Source organism: Vanessa tameamea, chromosome Z (assembly GCF_037043105.1).
Source record: "Vanessa tameamea isolate UH-Manoa-2023 chromosome Z, ilVanTame1 primary haplotype, whole genome shotgun sequence".
Taxonomy (NCBI): Eukaryota; Metazoa; Arthropoda; class Insecta; order Lepidoptera; family Nymphalidae; genus Vanessa; species Vanessa tameamea.
The window spans coordinates 5,311,806-5,334,722 of record NC_087341.1 but is presented as its reverse complement, the minus strand read 5'-3'; the positions used below and the strand labels follow the sequence as shown (position 1 = coordinate 5,334,722).

General features: G+C 30.9%; 3 protein-coding genes across 4 annotated transcripts in view; 2 read left to right on the top strand and 1 right to left on the bottom strand.

Moving 5' to 3' along the window:
* The window catches only part of LOC113404244 (protein phosphatase 1 regulatory subunit 12A), a 538,461-nt gene that overhangs the window by 156,477 nt on the left and 359,067 nt on the right, over nucleotides 1-22,917 (top strand). The window lies entirely within an intron of this gene.
* On the top strand, nucleotides 1,054-7,509 carry LOC135194631 (uncharacterized). The gene is made up of 7 exons (XM_064220272.1): nucleotides 1,054-1,060; nucleotides 3,723-3,915; nucleotides 4,690-4,951; nucleotides 5,072-5,164; nucleotides 6,044-6,221; nucleotides 6,748-6,883; nucleotides 7,059-7,509. The coding sequence occupies exons 1-7, from the start codon at nucleotides 1,054-1,056 to the stop codon at nucleotides 7,507-7,509; spliced, it is 1,320 nt and encodes a 439-aa protein (XP_064076342.1).
* Nucleotides 12,353-22,192, bottom strand: LOC113404242 (uncharacterized protein). 2 transcript variants are annotated; one of them, XM_026645095.2, is made up of 7 exons: nucleotides 22,087-22,192; nucleotides 21,614-21,723; nucleotides 18,020-18,092; nucleotides 17,453-17,535; nucleotides 15,406-15,665; nucleotides 12,733-12,913; nucleotides 12,353-12,526 (listed from the first exon to the last, which is right to left on the bottom strand). In XM_026645095.2, the coding sequence occupies exons 1-7, from the start codon at nucleotides 22,106-22,108 to the stop codon at nucleotides 12,428-12,430; spliced, it is 828 nt and encodes a 275-aa protein (XP_026500880.1). In that variant the 5' UTR covers nucleotides 22,109-22,192; the 3' UTR covers nucleotides 12,353-12,427. The 2 variants fall into 2 exon arrangements, with proteins under 2 accessions (XP_026500880.1, XP_026500879.1); XM_026645094.2 differs by lacking the exon at nucleotides 22,087-22,192 and adding an exon at nucleotides 21,797-21,941.

Sequence of the window (22,917 nt, the reverse complement as noted above, 5' to 3'; positions counted from 1 at the left end):
ATCGGTAATGCCCAATCGAACAAGGTCAACCTATCTAAGGTAAGGCGATGTAGTCCAGTCATTAAGTATATACAAATAAAAGGCTGAGAAATGCAAATTAACTGAGAAGGCTGAATTTTGAACATGTTGTAGTGAGGGCTTAGAAAAGCTTAACTTGAAATTTTCGACCTCGATTTGATGTGCATTCGCCGCCATTTTGTGTTAATAATCTTGTGTCAATAAGTGTTGATTTTACAAATTAAGCGTATCTTTTTATCACACAACTGTTTGGTATTTATTTTCTTCTATATTTCGAAGGTCCTGGTTCGCAGTGTTGTTGATTCTTTAACGACATTAAGCGAGTCTTCAATAGTAGAAAAATCGTCAGCATCCTTGAAGTGCAGTTAAACAGCTTTACATTGTTGTTAATATATTTTGTTCTTTTTAAAATTAAGTCATGTATGTACTTATAAGTTATAATACTACTTATATAATATATAATAATAAGAAGTTTCGTTAAATATACAATCCATTATATACTACTTATGATGCCTTGACATTTATTATCTTTTGGTTTAAACTAAATTAATGCACTTCTGAGCAAAGAGATCATATATCAGTTTCTATATATTTGCTGTCAAAATAATTAGTAGAGCGAAGTGATGCTATTCTCGTTGTAAATTTAACAATCAAAATAAAAATAAAACCCAAAGGTACAATTGCTGAATAAAATCTGACTCAAAATGCATAATCGGTGTGCAGCGTAAGTACAGCTTTTATTATTTGGGTTTTCCATTCAAAACATTTCAAATAACTCCTATAAAATATCTATTAACGTACAAAATTAAATGATTTACTTTTAATTTTATACACAAACATAATTCAAGCTCCCTTCTTTAGTTTAACTCCCTTCTCTAGCTCCCGTAAATAATAATATAGGCTTTCTATCAGGCGATAGTTTTGTTGGGTTCTTAATCAGTAAAAAAAATAAAAGTACTACGATTCGCTATCGACTTATATGTAAGTTTCATGGGCCAAATAATTATATTCAGAGTGATATGTCATCAAACCGAAATGACGCGTTCGTTTCTTGTTCTGTTATTTGCTAAATAAGTGTAGCGCGTGCAAACCCTTCCACGTGCGTTATTTTGCCGAATGTTTATTTAACCTACTTGGTCGCTTTAATCCACAAACTTTGACGCAGAATAGTTGTGACTCATATAAAAAACTCAAATGAATATACGAATTTATAATTAATAAAAAATAGCACGAGTGTATATGCGGACACACAGATATAAGAGAGTCTTGAGAGGCGATGTGAAGGGAGCGTGATGGCATCAGAGCGTCTTGCCGTTTGCCATCAGGCAAATCAGCCAATTTTACTGCCAAGGCGCCCCAATAGATTTTTGTCATCAATAATAATAATAAAAAAGTATTCTTTGATTTTTTGGAATATTCGCTAGCGTGGCATTTGTGGGCGAAACTGTATAGGTACTTTAAGTATGACCCAAAGTTCCATCTCTAGTCTAAGGTCTGATTTTTTTATCTTGGTCACGTTTACTACCGAAACTCGGAGCATTAGGTGCATTCGTGTTCGAGAGAATAAACATATTTTATTTTATTTTAAGCAAATGGTAGCCCTTGGACCTAATATCTCAATCCAATCATCACTGCTCCGCACCGTGATGTCATATATAGAACAACTATTTGTCATACTTATTAAACTTTTGTAGGAAACATGTTTTATTTTTCATGAGAATCATTTAAATCATTGGTAACTTTTGACTTGAAATAAAATTAGGAGTATATTTATCATAATTAAATTGATAAACACATTAAAATATTAATTAAAATTATATATTTTCTATTCGGCGTTACAACCCACTAAAGTCAAAGTTAGTTTTTTAAGTTAAGGGAATTAAATGGGCTTGATTCAATGCTTACGTGACGTGTAGGCTTGTGCTTTGGTAGGTATATGACGACAGATGATTCAAACTGAGTAAACGTAATATAATTATTTTACTTATTTACTTTCAGAACATTGCGATGTTGCCAAAAGTGTACGCCATTATGTGATGAGGAATATAAACAGGTCGTTAATCTAAAGAAATCGGGATTATTGATATACGTCCATAATAACGATTTATTGGTAAAATTGTATCTTTTTCATTAGACTTTTAACTCATATTTGTATCTGAAACATTAAATTATGTTTTATTTAAGTTTATTGTATCATCGTGTGATTTTAAATGACTGCCTTACAAATACAATTGTAGTTTAAATTTAAATGACTTGAATAACATATTTTTTTTAATCATTTTTTTTATTTCTTTCTTTTTCTTTGTTTGGCGGTTCCTCACTGGCAATATTCGCCTGTAATGTTACAATCTAAGAGTTAATTTTGGGCATTCGCCTGCAGTCGAGTCCTTTGCATTACCGTCTTTATCATAAAGACACATGGGGCACGTGCCCAGGGCCCCTATCTTAAGGGGGCCCCGAAGAACCAACAATTTCTCTCACACGTTGACTGCTATGAATATTTTTTGTACCATCAATCAGATTCCTACGAACGATTAGTAGACAGTAAAATTAAATTAGTAAATATCTAGCAAAGGGCCCCAAATTCATGTATGCTCAAGGGCCCTAGCATAGCTTGAGATGGCTCTGGTCCTTTGTTTTTATTATGTCGATCGAAGCAGTTATATGGAACGCAGTAATATTGGTTCAATTATGTTAATCACTTCAAAAACAGAAGAAACTATTTCTGTAGAAATACAGGTTGACTGGAATATTTTAGACCAAACCAATCGACGCATCAATGAACTTACATTATTGTTAAGAATGTCTTCATCGAAATTAAACACGTAATAAATTTAGTCTAGTTTCAGAAAAGATACTTACTATAGATAACGTTAAAATAGGTGCGCACTGTAATGCTCAGTTCTTTTAAGTAATTAAGTTGAAGGATCTTCCTTAAGATGTGGATATAAGTGAAATAGCTTCATTTGAGTTACATTGATTCCTTTAAACCGTTACTGAAAACCTTAACAAAAATATATGTTAACCTATACTGAAACCGTTACTAAAAACCTTAACAAAAATATATGTCATATTATATATACAATTAGATGTAGTCCAAGTAAATATACGAAATACCCCTGAATTTGTTAGCTTAAGCTATCCCACAATATTTTTATTGAGGTTGTAATATTAAATAATATAATAAATGAAACCGTCGGTTATTTTTTTTATTACGTAACAGTTACGCGTTGTTTACGACGCAAATCAATCCCTCTGTCACCAAATCAATCGGTGCGGGCCAATACGAGCTAATTTGACCGGTGTTACTGGGATTTGAGGTTTCCGCGCGGTATATTTATCGCAAACGTCCAATTGAGCAAGGTTAACGACCTATATCCAACTCTTAAGCAAATAACTATTAATTAAGTTCAATTCAAAGCTTACGTTGGATCTTTACATCATAATCTAATAAATCATATGTAAAATATTTATTTTATAAATATATGCCAATACTTTACATGACCTATTTATCGTATTTGCAGCTAAGAAAGAATTTCGATCAACGAAAAGAAAGTATAATTTTATGTAATTCTACGAATAGAGAACTTAAAAGATTTGAATATGTTTCAGAAATTTGTGAGTGTGATGATGTGATTATTCAAAATCAAAAGTATATTGTAGTTATGATTTCAAACCGTAATAAACCCAAACTTTTATTTTAGGTCAATATAAAACTAAATGTTTCAAATGTAGAGCACTATTACAACGTATTCGTGATCTTATAGATAACATAACAGTTATACATAAGAATGAAACATTAGGTATATGTGATTATTGCAAGCGATCATCCTCAAGGAATAAATGTAAGAGATGTGAATATTACATGCAAACATTTTTAAGTAACGAGACCAAACGGTATTTAGAAAGCGAGAAAAGTTTTCACGAATGGCTGTGCAAAGTCCGACAAGTTTTATTATCGATAATACAAGGACAATTTGTTTGTAAACACAATATTTACTTAGATTCAGAGTCAAAGATGCAATTAGATTATCTATTGAAACATATAAATTGTCCTAAAAAACAGAGACGACTGAATTGTGAACATTTATGCGATTTTTCTGATAATCTTAGATTAGAAAATAGTTTTCATTCCTCAAATTTAATTAAGAAAACTGATTCTGAAATTATACTCAATCCTGAATTGATAGACCATATATCTGAATCAGAATCAACAAATTGTATTTGTAAATATTTATTAAAAAAAACTCCACTTGAAAAAAGCAAAATAAGTGAAGGTTCCTCATCTAGTATGGAAACGAAAATTGAGGATATAAAACAGAATGTTTCTGTGAAACAAATGGTAAATAATTCATTAAAATTATTAACAACATCAAATGAAATGTCCGTTACGCCAAAAGAACAAAACATTCAACAAGTCACTCAAGCAGAAGCATATGGTAGTGAAAAAACCGATCCTCATCATAAAGTAGAAAAATCTAAGACACGCAAAAAAAACCGAACACTATTGCCCGACTCAGAAAACGAATTAATGTTAAAGATGATAAAACAGAGAAAGGACTTAAAGCATAATATGAGAAAAACATTGCAATGTGAAAAAACTGAAGAATATCCAAAAATAGAATTTCCGACGATTGTCCCCTTAAAGAAAAATAATGAAATATCTTCTAGTATAACAAGAGATTCAGATAGTATCTTAGAATGTGAAGGCAACAAATCAAGTTGCGTCACTGAAATGGTTAAAGGAAGAACAATAGTTCCATTTCAAAAACAAAAACCTGAACCTGTCATTAAAAAAATACCTTTATTGTTTCAAATTCAACATGATTTCAATTTACCGACGATAGATACTAATATATCGTTAACATCTAACGATATTCCAGAAAATGCCTTAAAAAGCACAGATACTAAAACAAAAGGAAAATCAATAAAGGTTAGTAGTCATACATGTATAACATTTACAATATTAACAGTATAGATATAATTTTAAAATAAAACCGAATCTAGTTTTATTTTATAATAAACCATATTTCACATAATTTATTTTGTACAGAATAAAGCAGGTATCATCCGTTATCAGCTATCGAATCGTGAATTTATAGACAAGGGTTGGACTAAATTGCCGTCAATTAAGGTATTAAGAAGGGTAAGTATATTTATTAACACATACACACACACAGTGTCTTCTCGTTCTTCGTATGATTGCTTGACCACTAGGTAACTCTGGGTACATTACTTAATCTTTTTAAAACTCTGAAAAGGTTAAAATTCAATTATGAATAAAATAATAATCAGTGGCGGACTAACAGGGGGCGGAAGGGGCGGCTCGCCCCGGGCCTCCAGACTTGGGGAGTCGCAAATGCATCCGCGTTCCCCTGATCAAAACCTAAACAAGACTAAAAATGTGCTTAGTACCTACATTATTTCATCACGATCGAAATGCTACACTCTACAGCCGTCTAGACTTGTTACATATAATAATAAATAAAAATATATCCTAAATAAACATAATATAGTAAATAAACATAAACACTTATATATATACACAAATGTAAACTGAATAAAAATATTGTAAAATTACTTTTTAAAGCTGGGGTTTTCATTCCGCTTTGCCGCCCCGAGCCGCAGACGGGCTTAGTCCGCCACTGATAATGGACTATCGGCTAGCTAGACCTAGACCTCAGCCACAGGGAAAAGGGAGTGCACTCGTGATTGCGCCTTTATGGTATATAATTATATAATACCTACCTACTTACTTATTCTTAAACAGTTATTAATGTTTTGTTAACCACCATTTTATATATTTAATTAATTATAATATTTTTATGATTTTAACGATCGGACTACTGTTGGTTAATTTAAAACTAATTAGTAATTTGTTAGTTGAGTAGAAATGAATTGCATGAATAAATGAGACTTTGATTCAAGAGAAAAACTTGGTAGGTGAAATAGTACGTGCTTCATGTAGGCGGACTTTGTAACAAAAAAAAATAAATATCACATAAGTACTTTATGTTTTATATAGACAAACGTTTATAATATGGTACCTTCATATTCCAAATTTGATTGGTTTAAAAACCATAAGAACGAGAAAATGTTATGCTACGAATCAAGTGAGAAACTAGCGGAGATACATGAAGACGGATGCGGGAAATGGTTTTATAAAAATGGCAACACCGCATTAGATTATTATAGCACGCCAGGTTAGTTTTATATTCACCATTCATTCATTTAAAGAATTGCGCCATCATGTTGCCAGTCAGCTTTAAGACGGACAACTTATTTAGATCCTCTGCCTTTAGCAAGCGATGTATATGTCAATAGTTTGTCACATGTATATGTATACATTCTTATTAAATATCACGTATATCACATATTTGTAGAGGATTCTGTAAAATCAGTATAAAACAAATCCTTCATTTAACATGAACCCATATAATAGTTGTAACGATTCTGTTAATGACAATAAAGAAAATCTTCGCATCTCAAGTTAATGTCATCTCTGGTGGTGTTTTTGGTAGAAATACCCCTTATGTAAATGGACTTTTTTATGTCAAAATATTTGTCACAAGTGGGACTGAACACAGAAAAATGTCAAACGATGGTCATTATAATTTAAAACATTTTTTTTCAATGCAATGAGGACAACGTTATTATTATATTTATGAAATACGGACACATAAAATTTATGTACAAATATATAATTACGTTTTTTTATTATTATTCTAGAATTAAATTTAGGTAAACGATGTATCATATACAGTTCACACGAAGAAAACTTACAAAATAAAAAATCTCTCAATGTTATAGCGTCTTTTGACTACCTTGGGAATGGAGTCGTATACGACAATAGTGGCAAAGTAAGGTAAAATATTTATTAATAAAATTACCTTCTTCATAAAGTTATTTAAAAAAAAAACAAAGAATTTTTAATATAGCTTAAATTAGAATAATACAGACAATGAAACAAGAGGTCTTTTAAAACTTTATATAAAATGAAAATAAAATAATAATATTTTAATAATTTATTTTATGTACAGGTTAAAATATAATCAAACGGAAGGATTCGTGATCGATAAAAATATTGGCCCACCAAGTCATTGGATGTGGCACACGTTGAACGAACCACCAGTTTTATTTCCAGTCTTTTGTGATACTTTTGTTGAAAACAAACCATACTCGTATCTCAAGAATAAAAAAGTAGACGATGAATTATACGATTTTGAATTAGGGAATTATCGCAAGGAGAAAGCGGCTAAAATGCAGCAGCCGTATAAGCCCTTTCAAATACGAATAAAGGTTGTAAAGATCAACGATTATTTTTCGCTAAGAATTGTTAACCAATCTAAAATTTACATTCAGTTTCGATGTGAACATATATGTCTTAAGCTTAATGTTGGAATGTTTTTGAAAAATAAAGAAATCATCGATTCTGACTTCGCTGTGGTCTCTGAAATATCGACCTCTTGTGATTTCTCAAAAAATGTCTAACATCAGAATGCTAGACATTTCGTTATTGTGCTTATTCGGTTGAGAGATATTTTTTGTTTTTTAATTTTTAATTAGTTGAGGGAATAATGACTAATATTTGTATATGGATAAAATAAAATAAGAATATAATTGTTTTATTTTAAGTATAAATAATAAATATGCTAATTAATTTCAAATGTTTTTCATTTCTTTAAAATAACATAAAAAATTATGACAAAACTCTTGATAGAAGAGGATTAATAACGTTCATGAATACTCAATACAAGCAGGATAAAATATCTAATGCCTTCCATTTACTCAAAGGTCCTCAAACTCGTCTTAGTTGAAAAGTTATATTACTCACTCATGTTCGGTAGTGAGTTTCGAGTTTCATCTTACAGAATACATCTACAGCATTGCGATTATGTAAGGACTAACTTCGTATATCACTCGAGAAATGTTGACAACTGAATTATAGTGATACGCTATTTTGATACATGTTTCCTAAAAAATTTATAATTATTTCATATCACATATCATTTATTCATTATCACATTCTAAAATTTCATGCTTGTGTTCTGAGGTGAGTTTCGAGATTCATCTTAGAGAATACATCTACAGATCTTGGACTGCAATTATAAATGGCGCGGCGTTCAAGACATTCATTTCACTCATGTAATCTTTGCAAAGTATTTACGGTATAAATATTTTTTTCACCAAACCAAAAAACTCGATGATTTCAGATTAATAATCAAATATCAAATAATGCACAAGTCGGATTATAAGAGTGAGGGAATAAGTGTACTTGTGCTGATGCACATATTTGCAGTGTAATATATCCTTTCGAAATGGCTAGTACCCTTGGGAACATACTTCTTACTAAAAAGGTGTTGACATTACATTCATCACGGCGTCACAGCCTCATAATACATCTCCAATTTATTAACAGTTGTAGTTAATGTGAATTAAAATATTTAATATTTGAGTAAATGTCGTCAGGGGTTTCTCAAAAACTCATTTTTTTTAAATACGGCACGTGCCCTTTGAAGGGATGCTAATGATGCCTTGTCTTGCCACCACTCTCGCTGTTCAAGGTTCATATAAAGTGTTTTTAGCTTTCGAGGTTTAATTGTAAGCGACAAAAACCACACCACATTCGACTTTTTAAAATTCATTTACAGTTGATTGTCTTGTAGTGAAAGCGACCCTTGTCCCTTGAAAATAGTCTGACAATTAAAATGATTTATTGATACCCGAATTGTCAAAGCCGTATATATATATATATATATATATAGTTTAAATTCACGTAAATATAAGTATCAAAGGTCATTTTTTCTAAAAAAAACATAAAGTTTACTTGATAAAATTATAGCTTGTAATGTTGCTATATGATAAGCGCGAATAATATTGATGTACCATTTCGTAATTATTTTTATTCCAATAATAAATCTCATTTAAATTTCATGTGGTTTGCTATCGGGAGCTGGCAGATGGTAACAAAGACCGTCGAAACGATTACTAACATCGCTTTGTATTTATTAAACTTAAAAACTTTAACACTTCAAAAGTAAGAATTAAAAAACACAATTATAATTAAAAAATAATAAATGTAAACTCATTTTTTGTACTTAAAAACAAATATATTAGTATTATATATTTTTAAGTATATGTTTTAATTGATACATAGTAGTTTTGATTGTTTTCTTTTTTTTTAATAAGAATTCACACGAGGACCAATATTAGCCACCCGATAATAAGCAGTCACCGTTACCTAAAGACACTGGTATTGCAAGCAGTATAAATCATTCCTAGATCTTCTAAAGCAGTAACGAATTTAAGATACTAGCTGAATCTACTGCTTTATCCGCGATTCATTTATAATAATTTACCTTTAGCAAACCGTCAAACACACAATTTTACCCCCTTGAGCGGTGAATTAAAAAAGTAGTCTATATCCTTCCCGGGGATATAAATCTACCTCTATACCAAATTGCATCTAAATCGGTTCAGCAGTTTAAGCGTGAATAGATGACATAGAGGGTTTATAATATTAGTATAGATTTATCTGAGCGACCTTAGTCATTCTTAAATCCGGAATATGGCTATATTACTACTGATATAGAGCCGAGATGGCCCAGTGGTTAGAACGCGTGCATCTTAACCGATGATTTCGGGTTCAAACCCAGGCAGGCACCACTGAATTTTCATGTGCTTAATTTGTGTTTATAATTCATCTCGTGCTCGGCGGTGAAGGGAAACATCGTGAGGAAACCTGCATGTGTCTAATTTCAACGAAATTCTGCCACATGTGTATTCCACCAACCCGCATTGGAGCAGCGTGGTGGAATATGCTCCATACCTTCTCCTCAACGGGAGAGGAGGCCTTAGCCCAGCAGTGGGAAATTTACAGGCTGATTATTTATTATGTATACTACTGATATTGATTTTTGCTGGTGGAATGATTGATTAGTGGGTGGTACCTACACCCACCATTGGGTTATGTTACTTATATTTTATTAAAGCAAGTCCATTCAATTTGAAATATATAACATGTAAGTGAATACTTTCATTTAAAAGTTATAATAAAAATATTATAAAAGTAACTTTAAGTTTATCAAACACAGATAAAACTAATATTAATTAATTTTATCTGAATTTTTCGATGACATCCTATGTCGTAATATGTTACCAATAAGCACATTAACAGTCTGTAAATTTCCTACTCGTGGGCTAAGGCCTCCTCTCCTTTTGAGAAGAAGGTTTGGAGCATATTCCACCACGCTGCTTCAATGCGTTTTGGTGGAATACACATGGTAAAATTTTGTTGAAATTAAACACATGCAGGTTTCCTCACCGCCGAGCACGAAATGAATTATAAACATGAATTAAGCACATGAAGATTCAGTGGTGCTTACCTGGGTTTGAATCCGAAATCATCGGTTAAGATGCACGTGTTCTAACCACTGGGCCATCTCGGCTCAATAAGCGCTAAGTATTAACTGATTAAGAAATCTGGCTTTGATCGGTATTGCAGAAGTTGGAGCTTGGTGTATTAAAGTTAGGATTTGATAACGTTACCTTTGAATAAGCTGACCTTTACAATTCGTAAGTTGTGGGGTGGCTTTGAAATTTTCGATAAAGATAATATCTCTGATAGATCAACAATCGTATTAATATTGGACTAAAGAGTCAGCGTATATTCTTATATACGATAAAGTACATAGAGGCAAATGTTCTTACTCGTAGTGAGAAAACGTGCAACAATTAATAACATTTAAAATTCGTTGTATATTTAGTAACAATTACAAACGTACTAAGTACATATAAGGGTTTTTTTTTAAATAAATAACAAAACGTAATCATTGCGTATTTATTTTATTAAACATTTATTTAACATTAAAGTTGAATTCTACACGAACATTATCATATATCAAACATCAATTTAACTATTTATGTTTATTGATTTAGTTAAAAAGGCGGAAATCATGTATTTGTATTGTATTTCATTAGTAATATTTTACGACAGTATTACTATCAGATTTTATGACAGTACTCCCTGGGAGTATATTGGGGTAAAATTGCCTCTATTGTAGACAAGAATACTGTCGGAGGAATAAATGTTACATTAATTTAAACCAATTTTTTTATTAAATACAAAATATTCGGGGTTCAGTACCTCTAAAAGAAAAAATAACCTTTATAATATAGTGATCTTACAAGGGTTCCTTTTTCTTTTTGTTGTGCATCGGTCTGTACGTCTGTTAGTCTGTTAGTCAGAATCTTAAACGAGCAAATAAATATTTAAAAAAAAGTGAAAACTTAAGGCCAGTGGATAATCCACTCCTGGACAAAGGCGTAGAACCTCTACGAGTATTCTCGCGAGAGAGAGAGAGAAATGTACGTATTTTGTTATACGTGCATCCAATTTCTCATGATGTTATGTTTTACAAGGAATTATTAACACTAAATCAGTTCACGCAAAAATCTCGTCTTAATTATGGCCAAATTACGTATGTTTACGAATAAAACCTTTGAAATCCACCTCTTAAAATATTAAATTCCAGTTTATAGTTTTTTTTAGTACAAATAGATATAAAATAATATAAAACTGTATGCTGTATCTTGATAAAATATACAATAAAAACAGTATAATATTAATTATTAAGTAACACGCATCTAGTTGTCTATCTAGGCATCTATTTATACATATAAATAATATTTAATCCATTGTATCAATAATATATATTTCTATCAATTCCTCGAAGCAAATCCTCATCACATAAGTTCAATAAAATTTTTCAGTCCTCAATAGTATAACATTTTAAATTATATATTATGGTAATATATATTTTTTTCCCTATATCACGAATAATAATTATTTTTATAAATTATATTTATATAATCTAAAGATTTTATTTGTGATTAATTAATAATAATTAGCTTTAATTAATATAATAAGGTATGTGTAATGCTACGTAAAATAGGGTATTTTAAATACATTTTTAAATATTGATATTGATATTTTAATCTTGATAGAATTTTCTAGTTGTTAATTTTTGACTTTATAGTTTAAAAATACAATTTAATTGTTTCATAGCTACAGTTTTCAAATAAAATAAACAGAGTTTGAGAGTGTTATATTATAAGTGTGGTGCAAACATTGTAATATATTTTGTTTACAAGACTATTAGCTATTCGATGTATCGGAATGTGTGTTGCCGTGCGAAAAGGATTAAAATTTATATTTAAATTTAAAACACGATTATTATAAGTAATTCTATACTAAAACTAAACTAAACAGCAAGTAATTATAAATTTCGTATTAATTTTATTATATTTGTTTTAGATAAAAAAAGTTAATATATTTTTTAATATATTCGTTTTCTACATGAAATACCGACGGCTATTTATTGATTAAGCGATGTAGGTGATTTAAAATTTAAGATTCTTCTTTTGCTTTTAGGAAATATGTCAAAAGATCTATGGGCAGCGGGAAGACGATAGTCGAATTCTTTTCAGCGGATATTGTATTCAGGGTCTGTAAAAATAAGTATATTTTAATTTTGTATTATTACATTTGCGAATGTATTATAATATAAATATTTTATTCTTTATTATTCTTAAATAAAAATCTAGTTTATTCAACCCCAGTTCGTCATACAAATTTGTTATTTTGTATAAAGTATAAAGGCGTATAGCGCAAAAACTATTTATAAAGTTTATAGCTAGAAGATAAAATGCTACCTGTAGGTAGCGTAGTTGTAGAGCCGCTGGACTATCCCCGATAACCTCAGAAGCCTCGCGAAGTGCCCTCGATGCCTTTTGCTCACCCTCCGCCGCAATTACTTTAGCACGAGCCTCTCGCGCTGCCTCAGCCTCAGCCGCCATCGCACGTTGCAGTTGAACGGGCAAACGGACGTCTTTGCTGTTAGGATATTATATCATTTTATTAATATAATCACTTATTTATAAATTTCTATCCAACATTTTAGGCCGATTCGTTTTATATGGAACTTGTCTGATCAATTGTTATGTGCTTGTGTTAATTTTTGCTCTCAACGGTGAAGGAAAATGTATTTATAGAATGATATTCTGCCACATGTGTACCTATTAACCCGTACTAGACAAGAGTGGCGGAAAAAGCTCCAACTAGACCCCGTAGTAAGACTTTTACAGTATGTTTATTTACATTCACGTTTAAAATTATGACTGAAATCATGATTAATTTTATATATTTTCATTCATACAAAAATACATTTCATTACAAGCAACAAGCGGTGCACATCTTTTGAAATTCCTTTTAAATTTATATGCGAAAATCGTTCACGTCATCCCTTTCTTCCGGATTACAAAAGACACAATGGAATGATATGCCTTTTACGTTACAAAATTCGCCTTCGGAGTTACTGTGTTCGTGTTGTAGGATCCAGACGAATTGACCTGTTATCTTGCTTTTAATATGAACTGAGCTACAAACAGGTCAACGAGAATTTAATTTTAAAAATTATAATTGAAAATAATTTTATAAAACCTTTTTTAGATTATTGTAATTTGTAATGTTTTGTTTTTGTTGAAACCATCACCATAATCACGAGTAAAATTTAAGCTGGACTACTAACATGAGTTACTATATGTTCCAATGCTTGTAGCTTACATTACATTTAGCTTGTCAGTTAGCGATGTTAACGTAATATAATATGAATTATAATACTTCATTGAATACATTATCGATAGTTCACAGCATATAATGATGATATTTGATTCGCCTTGTAAATCTATTATCTCCAAAAGGCGGGCCCTCCACGTTCAATTAATTATTTTTTATTAAAATAAGCTTAACAAATATAATTTAGTTAGTATTTTTTTGCTGTCTTTACTCTTAGTAATCTCACACACACTAAGACAAAGTCACTAAGACTTGTAAACATAAGCGTCACTTACTCATACTAATGCACGTCAATAATAAATTAAATATGGAACGTGCCTTCGTAAGTGAATAGATCTACTTATAACGGAATGAAAATGACGTCAAGGCAACTAAATATAGTTTAAAAATATATTTATTTAAATTCGCAGATGTATCATCAATCAGTTGAATAAGTAAAACATGTTGGACATCCTTCGATAATATTAATAATAACGGCTTCATAACCAAATCTTCATCTGCGAAGTACTTCTTAGAGTGTCCAAGTTGACGACAATAGAAAATATTTTCATAGTCTGATGAGGCACTACTGGAAATATCCGGGTCGAGTTCGGGCTGGTACTAAGAATTTTCTAAGAGAAAACTGCATAACTTAAATTAGCCTGACTCACGATTAAAACCAGCCTCTAGACTAAAGAGGCAGTCAAACACTTATAGTACAGCATAGTCTCAATTAAAAACGTGTGTTCGCTAAACACATTTAATATAAGATAAAAATGTTCTGGTGCAGTAGTCTTAAGCTTAGAATATTTAAACGTTAATGTTGTCGTTAAAAATAAAACAGTAGCAACTTTCGTTTTTATTTAAAATTTATATAAAATTTCCAAACGCCATCATAATATTAAGTATTAGTGCAGTAGTAAATACTTTAACCGCAAGATCGTATTTATTTGAACCCTCGATAATATGTTCTGTCCACTGAAATATTTCAGTTGTAATTTAGTAAGTTAAAATTAGTAATTTTTTTTATAAAATGTTTTATGTACTTAATTTCAAAACAATGTTAAAAAATACATAGTTCGAGTGTTCCGTTTTTACTGCGAATAAAAAACGATGGAAACGTCAGCATTATTGATTCTGTAATGACGTGTGGCCGAACACTTATTTTAAAACTAGGAATTATTGGACACCATAAACGCCATTAATCAAATTTACAGCTTATCTTTTTGATAATAAAGATCTAATTCGAGCGTACGTACATGTACCGTGGCCTACATATCATATTTTAAGTCGATAACTCACTATTTATTTTTCTATAGAACCTAATAATTATCTGTCCATCAAAGTGATTACGTCATGAAGCCGATGGACACTTTATATAATATATATATCACCGATAATTATACATTGCATACGTTAGAATAATTCATGAAACCGTTTGGGTAACAAAGCGTGTCAAAGAAATATACACACTTGCATATACATATAAAGTACCATTTTATTTTACTTATATTGATTTTAAACCTATTACTGGAGTTGTATTAAGTGGTAGAGCAATTAAATTATATGAGGTGCAGTTAATTTCAATTAAATAGACCAAAATATTCTTAGGCATTAAATTCAATAACGAGTTACCCCAGCGCTTGTTTGAAATTACAATACACGGCTATATTTAAACATCATTGCTTGTCCGCTCGGCCTAGTTTGGCACCAAACTTACAAAGTAAACTTTGCCAACTTAAAGCAACGCGAATATTATGTTATTTACTTACATTTCAACTCGCTCCACCTTAATACCCCAAGCTTCGGTCGCTTCGTCGAGAGAGATTTGCATGTTTCCTGAAATAGTTTCCCGTTCGCTCAGGATTTCGTGAAGTGGTCGTGTGCCCATTGTGTTACGGAGAGTCGTCTGAGCCAGGAGCCTCGTGGAATGATGAGCGTTTTCGACGTTGGCAATGGAAATAGTTGCGTTATGAACGCGGTAGTAGACGACGGCATCCACAGACACGGTTACAGAGTCTTTAGTGAGAACCTAAAGATAACGAAAAAAAATTGACCTCACTAAGAGCAATTTCAGTAAATTTAAAGGCTGTTTTCAACTAATAAAAGAACTTGGTGCTATAATAGTTATATATATGCATAAATCACTGAACTCCTCCTAATTAGCTGCATTTTGACGAAATTTTTGGGTGTGTTTGTAGATCTCTGAAAGGCTTAGATTAGGGATTGGGTTGGAGGAGCTTTTTGATCGAATAATTTAAAAATTCTTGTCGATTCGGACCAGCTGTTACGAAAACTATAAATATCTAACTAACTAGTACTTCTTAAAGCGAAAACCGTTATTAGAATTTGATTAATACACCAACGAATCAGCTACGATTATTTCTGATCGATTGGATTGTCCATGGACAGGTCAAAATAACGAATCCATGCGTGTTGTAGTTTGTGAAGGTATATTATTAAGGTCATATTGTTTCAAACATAGGTTACTTTATACTTCAATGATAAAATTTATTAGTTTAAAAACTGTTTTCGTTTAGTAATAGAATTTGATCTGCAAATAAACTGTATTGAGGTGAACTCAAGCCTTTTTTAATGGTAAATATATAATAAGGTTAATTAAACGAAAGATTCTAAAGGAAATCGAGCTTTTATTTAATCCATAAATTAAAACGAATAAAATTATGTACACTGTATTTAGTTAAATGTAAATTGGTGGAAAAAAGTAACAACAGAGTCTCCCGATAGTTCTCGGAAGAATCTAATTTCCTAATTATATTTGATACTTTAACATAAATATTCTTATGAATTATCAATTTTGATAAAGAATATTTTTTGTTTGATTGTGATCAGCGTCATGTGTTTATACTTTTCTGTTCATCTCAAAGGTGAAGTAAAATAATAAACCTGCCAGCTCTCTAGAGCCAAAACTAATCAGTCTCATTCTACCATTCGTAACCTTCCACAGGTAAGGTAAAATGTTGAAATTAATGAAATTAGACCATAAGTCTCAAATGGTATGTTTAAAATATTGTATTAATTTACATTATGGGTAAAATTTTACAATTTTATAGTAATTAAAATACTTCGTATAAATATTAAAAAAAGGTTTTTAAGTAAGATGCGTTCTGTTATAAATACTATCATAATATACACTTATACTGTTAAGTAGGATTATTAAGTAATATTTTAAAAATGTGTTATTTATTGGCCATAAGCTTTTAAAATTGAGAAATAACTATTTATATTTATGAATGTTTTTTTTTTATAAAATTTAATTAATATTTTAGAAGCATTTCAGATTGATTTTAAGTATTGAGGTGATTTTAATAATTTAAATCTAATTCTCAATTAAAATAGACATTTACGTATTGTAGTAAGTAAGCGTACGGCACGAAGAATTAAAGAATATTTTATACCGCAGCATCGTTCATTGTAAAACTAAACACATATAAGTTGAAATAATCCCAGAATAAAATGCTAATAGAGTTCACAATTGGCAAGAATTGAATTTTTTATTTGAAAACTTTTTTCCTTTGTACAGCTTATTATTTAGAGACAATAAAATATCGTCGTTTATCCGTACGACCCGTTTGTTAAAACATGCTATTTTGTATATGTAATTTTTTTTTTCCGGGCTACCTATTTTCAAACTAATTGAAATCAATTCAATAAACCAGATCAGAGCCGACTTGGAGACCATCGATTGTAACTAAAAACCAGCCATCCATTTAGTGTAAGTCGAACACAGTTAAAATGTTTTTTTTTAATATAAATGTGACGTAGTTGCGTTACGATTATAATATGAGTTTAACTTACCTCTTGTGGTGGTACGTCGTAAGTACGAGTTCTGAGATCAACACGCGCGTACGAATCAATACAAGGTAGTATGAAGAAAATACCTAAGAAACAAAAGGTCACGAGTTATTGAAATAACTTTTGTTTTTTTTTTTAAGAATTTCTATCTTTGTTTTCAAGAGAATAATGTCTTGAGTCTTATCTAGAGCTTAGAGGTTCCTGTTTGTTATCCAACCATTATGGTAAATGGGTATTCCAAATAGTAACGGGATAAAAGTGTCTAATTAAATGGATTGCAATAATTCTCTTACATAGAGTAACGATAAATTATCTTTTTCGAATGCTACGATCCTGCATTATAGAGCCAATAGATGATTTTCTTTAAATTATTCATTTATTTTTTTTTTCATTTATTTGTTTCCGTTCTTTATTACCAATTATAAATTTGAATACAGAATACATAATTCTACCATTTGATAGATTTATTTTTTGTAATGTAATGTATGTCACTACGATATTTAGTAAGCAATTATCACAACTACTTAAACATAAGATGAAAATGGTGTTATTAAAAAGAAATATACATACCAGGTCCTTTAGCCCCCCCGGAAAGTAATCTTCCTAGGCGAAAGATTACGGCTCTTTCGTATTCTTGCACGACCTAAAAAATATATGCCTTTGATTACTTATCTGTCTTGATGGACTATCAAAGCTGACAACGAGTTGAAAAAAATAGTGACCAACATTTGGCCACCAAGTACACGCACACTAGTAAACACACGCACACTAGTATCAAGTAAAGTTATCACGCACACCAAGCAAAGTTTGCCCGTTTGTACTGGGACACTCTATCAAGATATATAGATAATCTAAGGTGTATTCTTTATATATTGTACCTACACAGACATTGTTGTATTTATAAAACGTACAGATAACAATCGAGTATATAACTAAACTTGTAGAATAATATAATTTATATTATTTTAGTCGTATTTTGGCTTTAACTGTAAAGTATCAACCGGTTCAACCCTGGTAATCAAGTAATGTACTGGTTTCAACCGGTTAATACTGGACCTGATTATGAGAGATAATTTTCCACATAGACTATTGATCTGCAAGAAATATGAAGTACTTTTAATATTGTCGAGATATCGACGTAGTTCGAAATACAGAAATACAAAATCCTGCTATTTGTCGGTAGAGTTACTCGTCAATGTAGTGATATACACAAAACCGGTACCGGTAATGAGCGTTAATACATCCTGTATTATAAAATAAATTAATTGATTCCGCGGCATCGCCTACGCGGGATTCAGTTTGTGTCGCAAATCCAACAAAAGCAGACATTTTTGACGTTATTTTATTTAATCCCTTTATATAGATGCTAATTATTAGTATTGTTTCATAAAACTTTTTCGTTTTTAAAATGAAAGAATACATAATGAAATTAATATTCAGTATGCATTTGCAATATTTAGCCGAAACATTACACACACAGACAAAAAAACTTAAAAAGTATACTTTCTTATAATTTCTTTTTTCAATGGATTTTACAAACTGAAGAAACATTTGCCCCGATTTCGCTGGATTACAATTAACATTTAATCCCCAGATAGAGAGACACAAGAGTTTAAAATAAGATGCGCCAAGACTCCAGATCTCCTTTATGCCTCGCCAGCTAACAACCTACATACCTGATACAACTTATCGCAAACTATATAATGTTTATTGCTTGCTTTTAGCATATTTTAATACCAACACTACCTATAATTACTTCTCAATTTATATATCTCTAACTGAATACAGATATACTTGGTTAATATGTTAGTAATATCAAATAGGCCTCAAATACAATGTCATCTATCGCCTTTTCTTAACTTTACCTCTTTATCTCTCTTTACCTAAAAGTTTTATCTAAATAGGTTCAGTTGATTTGTAATCCATAAAAGCATTCAAATATAATTCACATCTTTGTAATATTACCGTAATTATTTGCGAGGTACGGACGTAAATGCTTTTGTAGCGCCGTGTGAAAGAAAAGTCACTTGTCCATTTTTAACAGAAGACGCTTGCTTATCAGCGAATATGAAAAAATAAAAATGCTTAGGTCGCGTTATATTTTATCATAGGCATTATTTTGAAGTATTTGCGGATACGTTGTATCCTAAGTAGGTGTGCCTGTTCACTATACTAGGGATCCGTCCTAACTTTGCCTGTATTTATTGATGTTTTTACAAAATCAAATCAATCATGAACACTCAGCGTTTATCCGAAACTTTTATATCGTTAATGCTTATTTTGCGTACTTTGAAATATTTTATATCGATATCTCTGAAATTATGTAAAGAATTATATTTGTCACGCTGATTTCTTTTTAAAGACCGCTGAGACTTTCGTCAAGTCGGTAATTTCGAAGGCCGATAAGCGTCAATTTACAATGAAATAAATTGATCTAAAAACTCGAGTTATTTCGTGTTTATTTTTAAGTTATATAAACAATTGCAACTAGGCTTTATTTTTAATAATATTTTTCCACGAAACTTGAGACAGGTTTAAATGTTTTTAATGTATTTAATAGCGTTATAAATACTTAGGAATTATCAATCTAGTACCTAAATATTTATAAAACCAAGTGACGTTTTCCACAGATTAAATAAAAAATTAAGAACCAAAATATAATTTTATTAAAACTGTTAATTCCGTGATTATTATCTGTAATAATTTTGTTTTAGTTTGTATCTTAAAATAAAAAAGACAATTTTAACGTTATCTAAAAGCTAATTTATTCTTCCTCGAGCGTCTTTATATCTCCTTAAAGCTTAATATACACGCTCCTTTGATAATAAAGGAACGTTCAGCGTCTTTGCTAACAATATATTATAAGATACAATATTACTTTTAAGCTACATAAATAAAAGTAATAGTAAAATAAATAACGATCAACTATCGTTTGGTTTTTTTTTATTATTTTTACTTTACCGCCATTATTTAAATTTATACCTATATTATAAAATACACGATATATACAATGTTATTCAATTGATCTTCTATACTAATATTATAAATGCGAAAGTAACTATGGCTGTCTGTCTGTCTGTTGCTCTTCCACGGCCAAACCGATTTTATAAAATAAGGTATGAGAAGGAAGCTTGAACTCCAAGGAAGGACATATTATGTAGACTACTTTTTACGTTTAATCCCTGACGACCGACCCTTTAAAACGCAAGCGAAGCCGCGAGCGATAACTAGTATTATATAATAATAATTTTATAAGCTGAAGGCAAATATGTTTTACCTAATAACCTATTCTGGTTTTTTTAAAAACTTAGATATTGACCGAAAAACCCCTCTTCGTGATTACACTTGAAACACTATTTATAGCTGATTCTTGAAAATTTATGAAGTTGTAAGAGGCACTATATACGTAGAATGTTTTATATCAAATTTAGCATCATAAGCAGCCAATAAACTACAATAGCGGTTTTTCTAAAATTTAATCATACAATAATATTTATTTTTTATTGTCATGGTCATTTAGGTGACGTCACTTCTGAATTCAACCGTCGAATCCTCACCTCGGAACTGTGTCAAGAGTCGGGTACTTCAGGTACCTTTACTCGTCATATTTAACTCATTTATTGACCCATTTACATGTAAAGCGAGAGAAAATATAAATTTTGCGGTAACTACACGTGGTGGTACGAATGAACCTCGCCAGACCTCTCTTGCTTTTGAAAGATTTTTATTATTTAATCGTATTTTGAATTACATGAATTTAAATCATTTTAGTGAGAAAACATATTTTTAAAGTTTTTTTAGGAAAGACAATAAAAACATAAACTTCAGAAGTGTTTTAAATTATTACGTGCTTCGTAGAACTAAGAGCCACTTGGAATACAGACTCCCGCTCAAATGACAATTGAAGAATATTTATAAGTAGTCATTTGATGTAAAAATCAATATCGGTCGGTGTTTTTCAAATAAATTTACCGAATTATTTGACAAAATGAAATATTTAAAAATGATTCGCTGTTGCAAATAACAATCACTCTGAAACTTTAACTTAGCTTATTTTCGCTAAACAGTCGCAATACATTTTTTAAATAAAAAAAATATTATAAACAAATTATATAAAGTTTAAAAAAATATATTCGCAGAGCAATTAAGAAAGTACAATCTTACCTTGAAACAAATGAAGAGTGAAAACGGCATCGTAACAATCACCAGAATCCATGACAAAACCACCAAGATTTTCCCGCAAGTTTTTGACTCGGAGTCAGCATAATCATTCGCTAGAATATGGAATACATATTTATTAACATTGTAAAACTGCATTTAAACGATCTTACTGCCCTAATACCCTACCGCTTATAGTCGGGTATAAATTTTGCCGACTGGACATCTCAAGTATAGTAGTCATGAGGAAATAAAACTGTTATTGTTAAACAATTTCAATGTAGTTATATACGTAATACACGGCTGATTATTTATCGACGACTGACCCAAGTAACGTGTAGGCTGAGGTGTCATTAAAAATTCACATGGGAAATGAAATATGAATCGAACGTTTTCCATGTAGAATTTATTTGTATTCGAAGTAAACAAATAATTTATTACAAACTTATATTTGTACTTCAGTAAACTTATATACGTACGACTCGGCTCGGCAACAACCATCGTGGTGGAGTCGGAATATCGCGCCAGGGTTGCGATTTGCACGTCCGCTCGTAACGAAAGAAGGGAGTTTACTGCCAGGAAGCTGTGAGCGTCATAGAATAAGGGAAGAAACGCTGGCGAAGCACCTTTATATAAAAAAGTATAACACTACTGATCAACCAAGAAATTTATTTTAAGTCAAATCATTTTCACAAGGTTTGAGGCCTGCTTTTACGTTTTCTTAGGTATTTTTCAGAGTTATTGTTCTTTTAAATACATTGTTAAATTAGACGTATTTGTAGTTATTGTAACATTTGTATTTCTGGTCATTATTTATTCTTTGTCTATGTTTCGATAAAGATCCACCCATGAAGACGCGGACTTTGGGCAAAGTGATAATATCTTTACTAGGGAAGAACAATGGACGAAGTAAACAAAGATACTACGACTAACACACTTAAAAAAATAAAATCACATTGTTAATGTTAAGTATTAGCACAGTGACTGAGACATTAAGCTTTGGAATCGAAAAAATAATTTAATCACAAAAACACTGTATGTTTTTTTTACCTTTATTTAAATCTACTTTGTACTTTTTTATTCAACACACAGCCTGTAGATTTCCCACTGCTGGATTAAGGCCTCCGTTCCCTGTATGAGAAGTTTTTGAACATATTCCACCACGCTGCACCAATGCGGGTTGGTGGATACACACGTGACAGAATTTCGTTGAAATTAGACACATGCAGATTTCCTTACGATGTTTTCCTTGACGACCGAGCACGAGATGAATTATAAACACAAATTAAGCACATGAAAATTCTGTGGTT

Bases quoted from the DNA above. Each gene is read 5' to 3' on its own strand.
- LOC135194631 (XM_064220272.1), top strand. The intron at 5,165-6,043 runs GTAAGTATATTT...TGTTTTATATAG, and splicing joins CAATTAAGGTATTAAGAAGG to ACAAACGTTTATAATATGGT. The intron at 6,884-7,058 runs GTAAAATATTTA...TTTTATGTACAG, and splicing joins GACAATAGTGGCAAAGTAAG to GTTAAAATATAATCAAACGG.
- LOC113404242 (XM_026645094.2), bottom strand. From the start codon at position 21,851: ATGACTACTATACTTGAGATGTCCAGTCGGCAAAATTTATACCCGACT. The intron at 17,536-18,019 runs GTATGTATATTT...TTTGTTTCTTAG, and splicing joins CGGGGGGGCTAAAGGACCTG to GTATTTTCTTCATACTACCT. The intron at 12,527-12,732 runs GTAGCATTTTAT...TTATTTTTACAG, and splicing joins TACAACTACGCTACCTACAG to ACCCTGAATACAATATCCGC.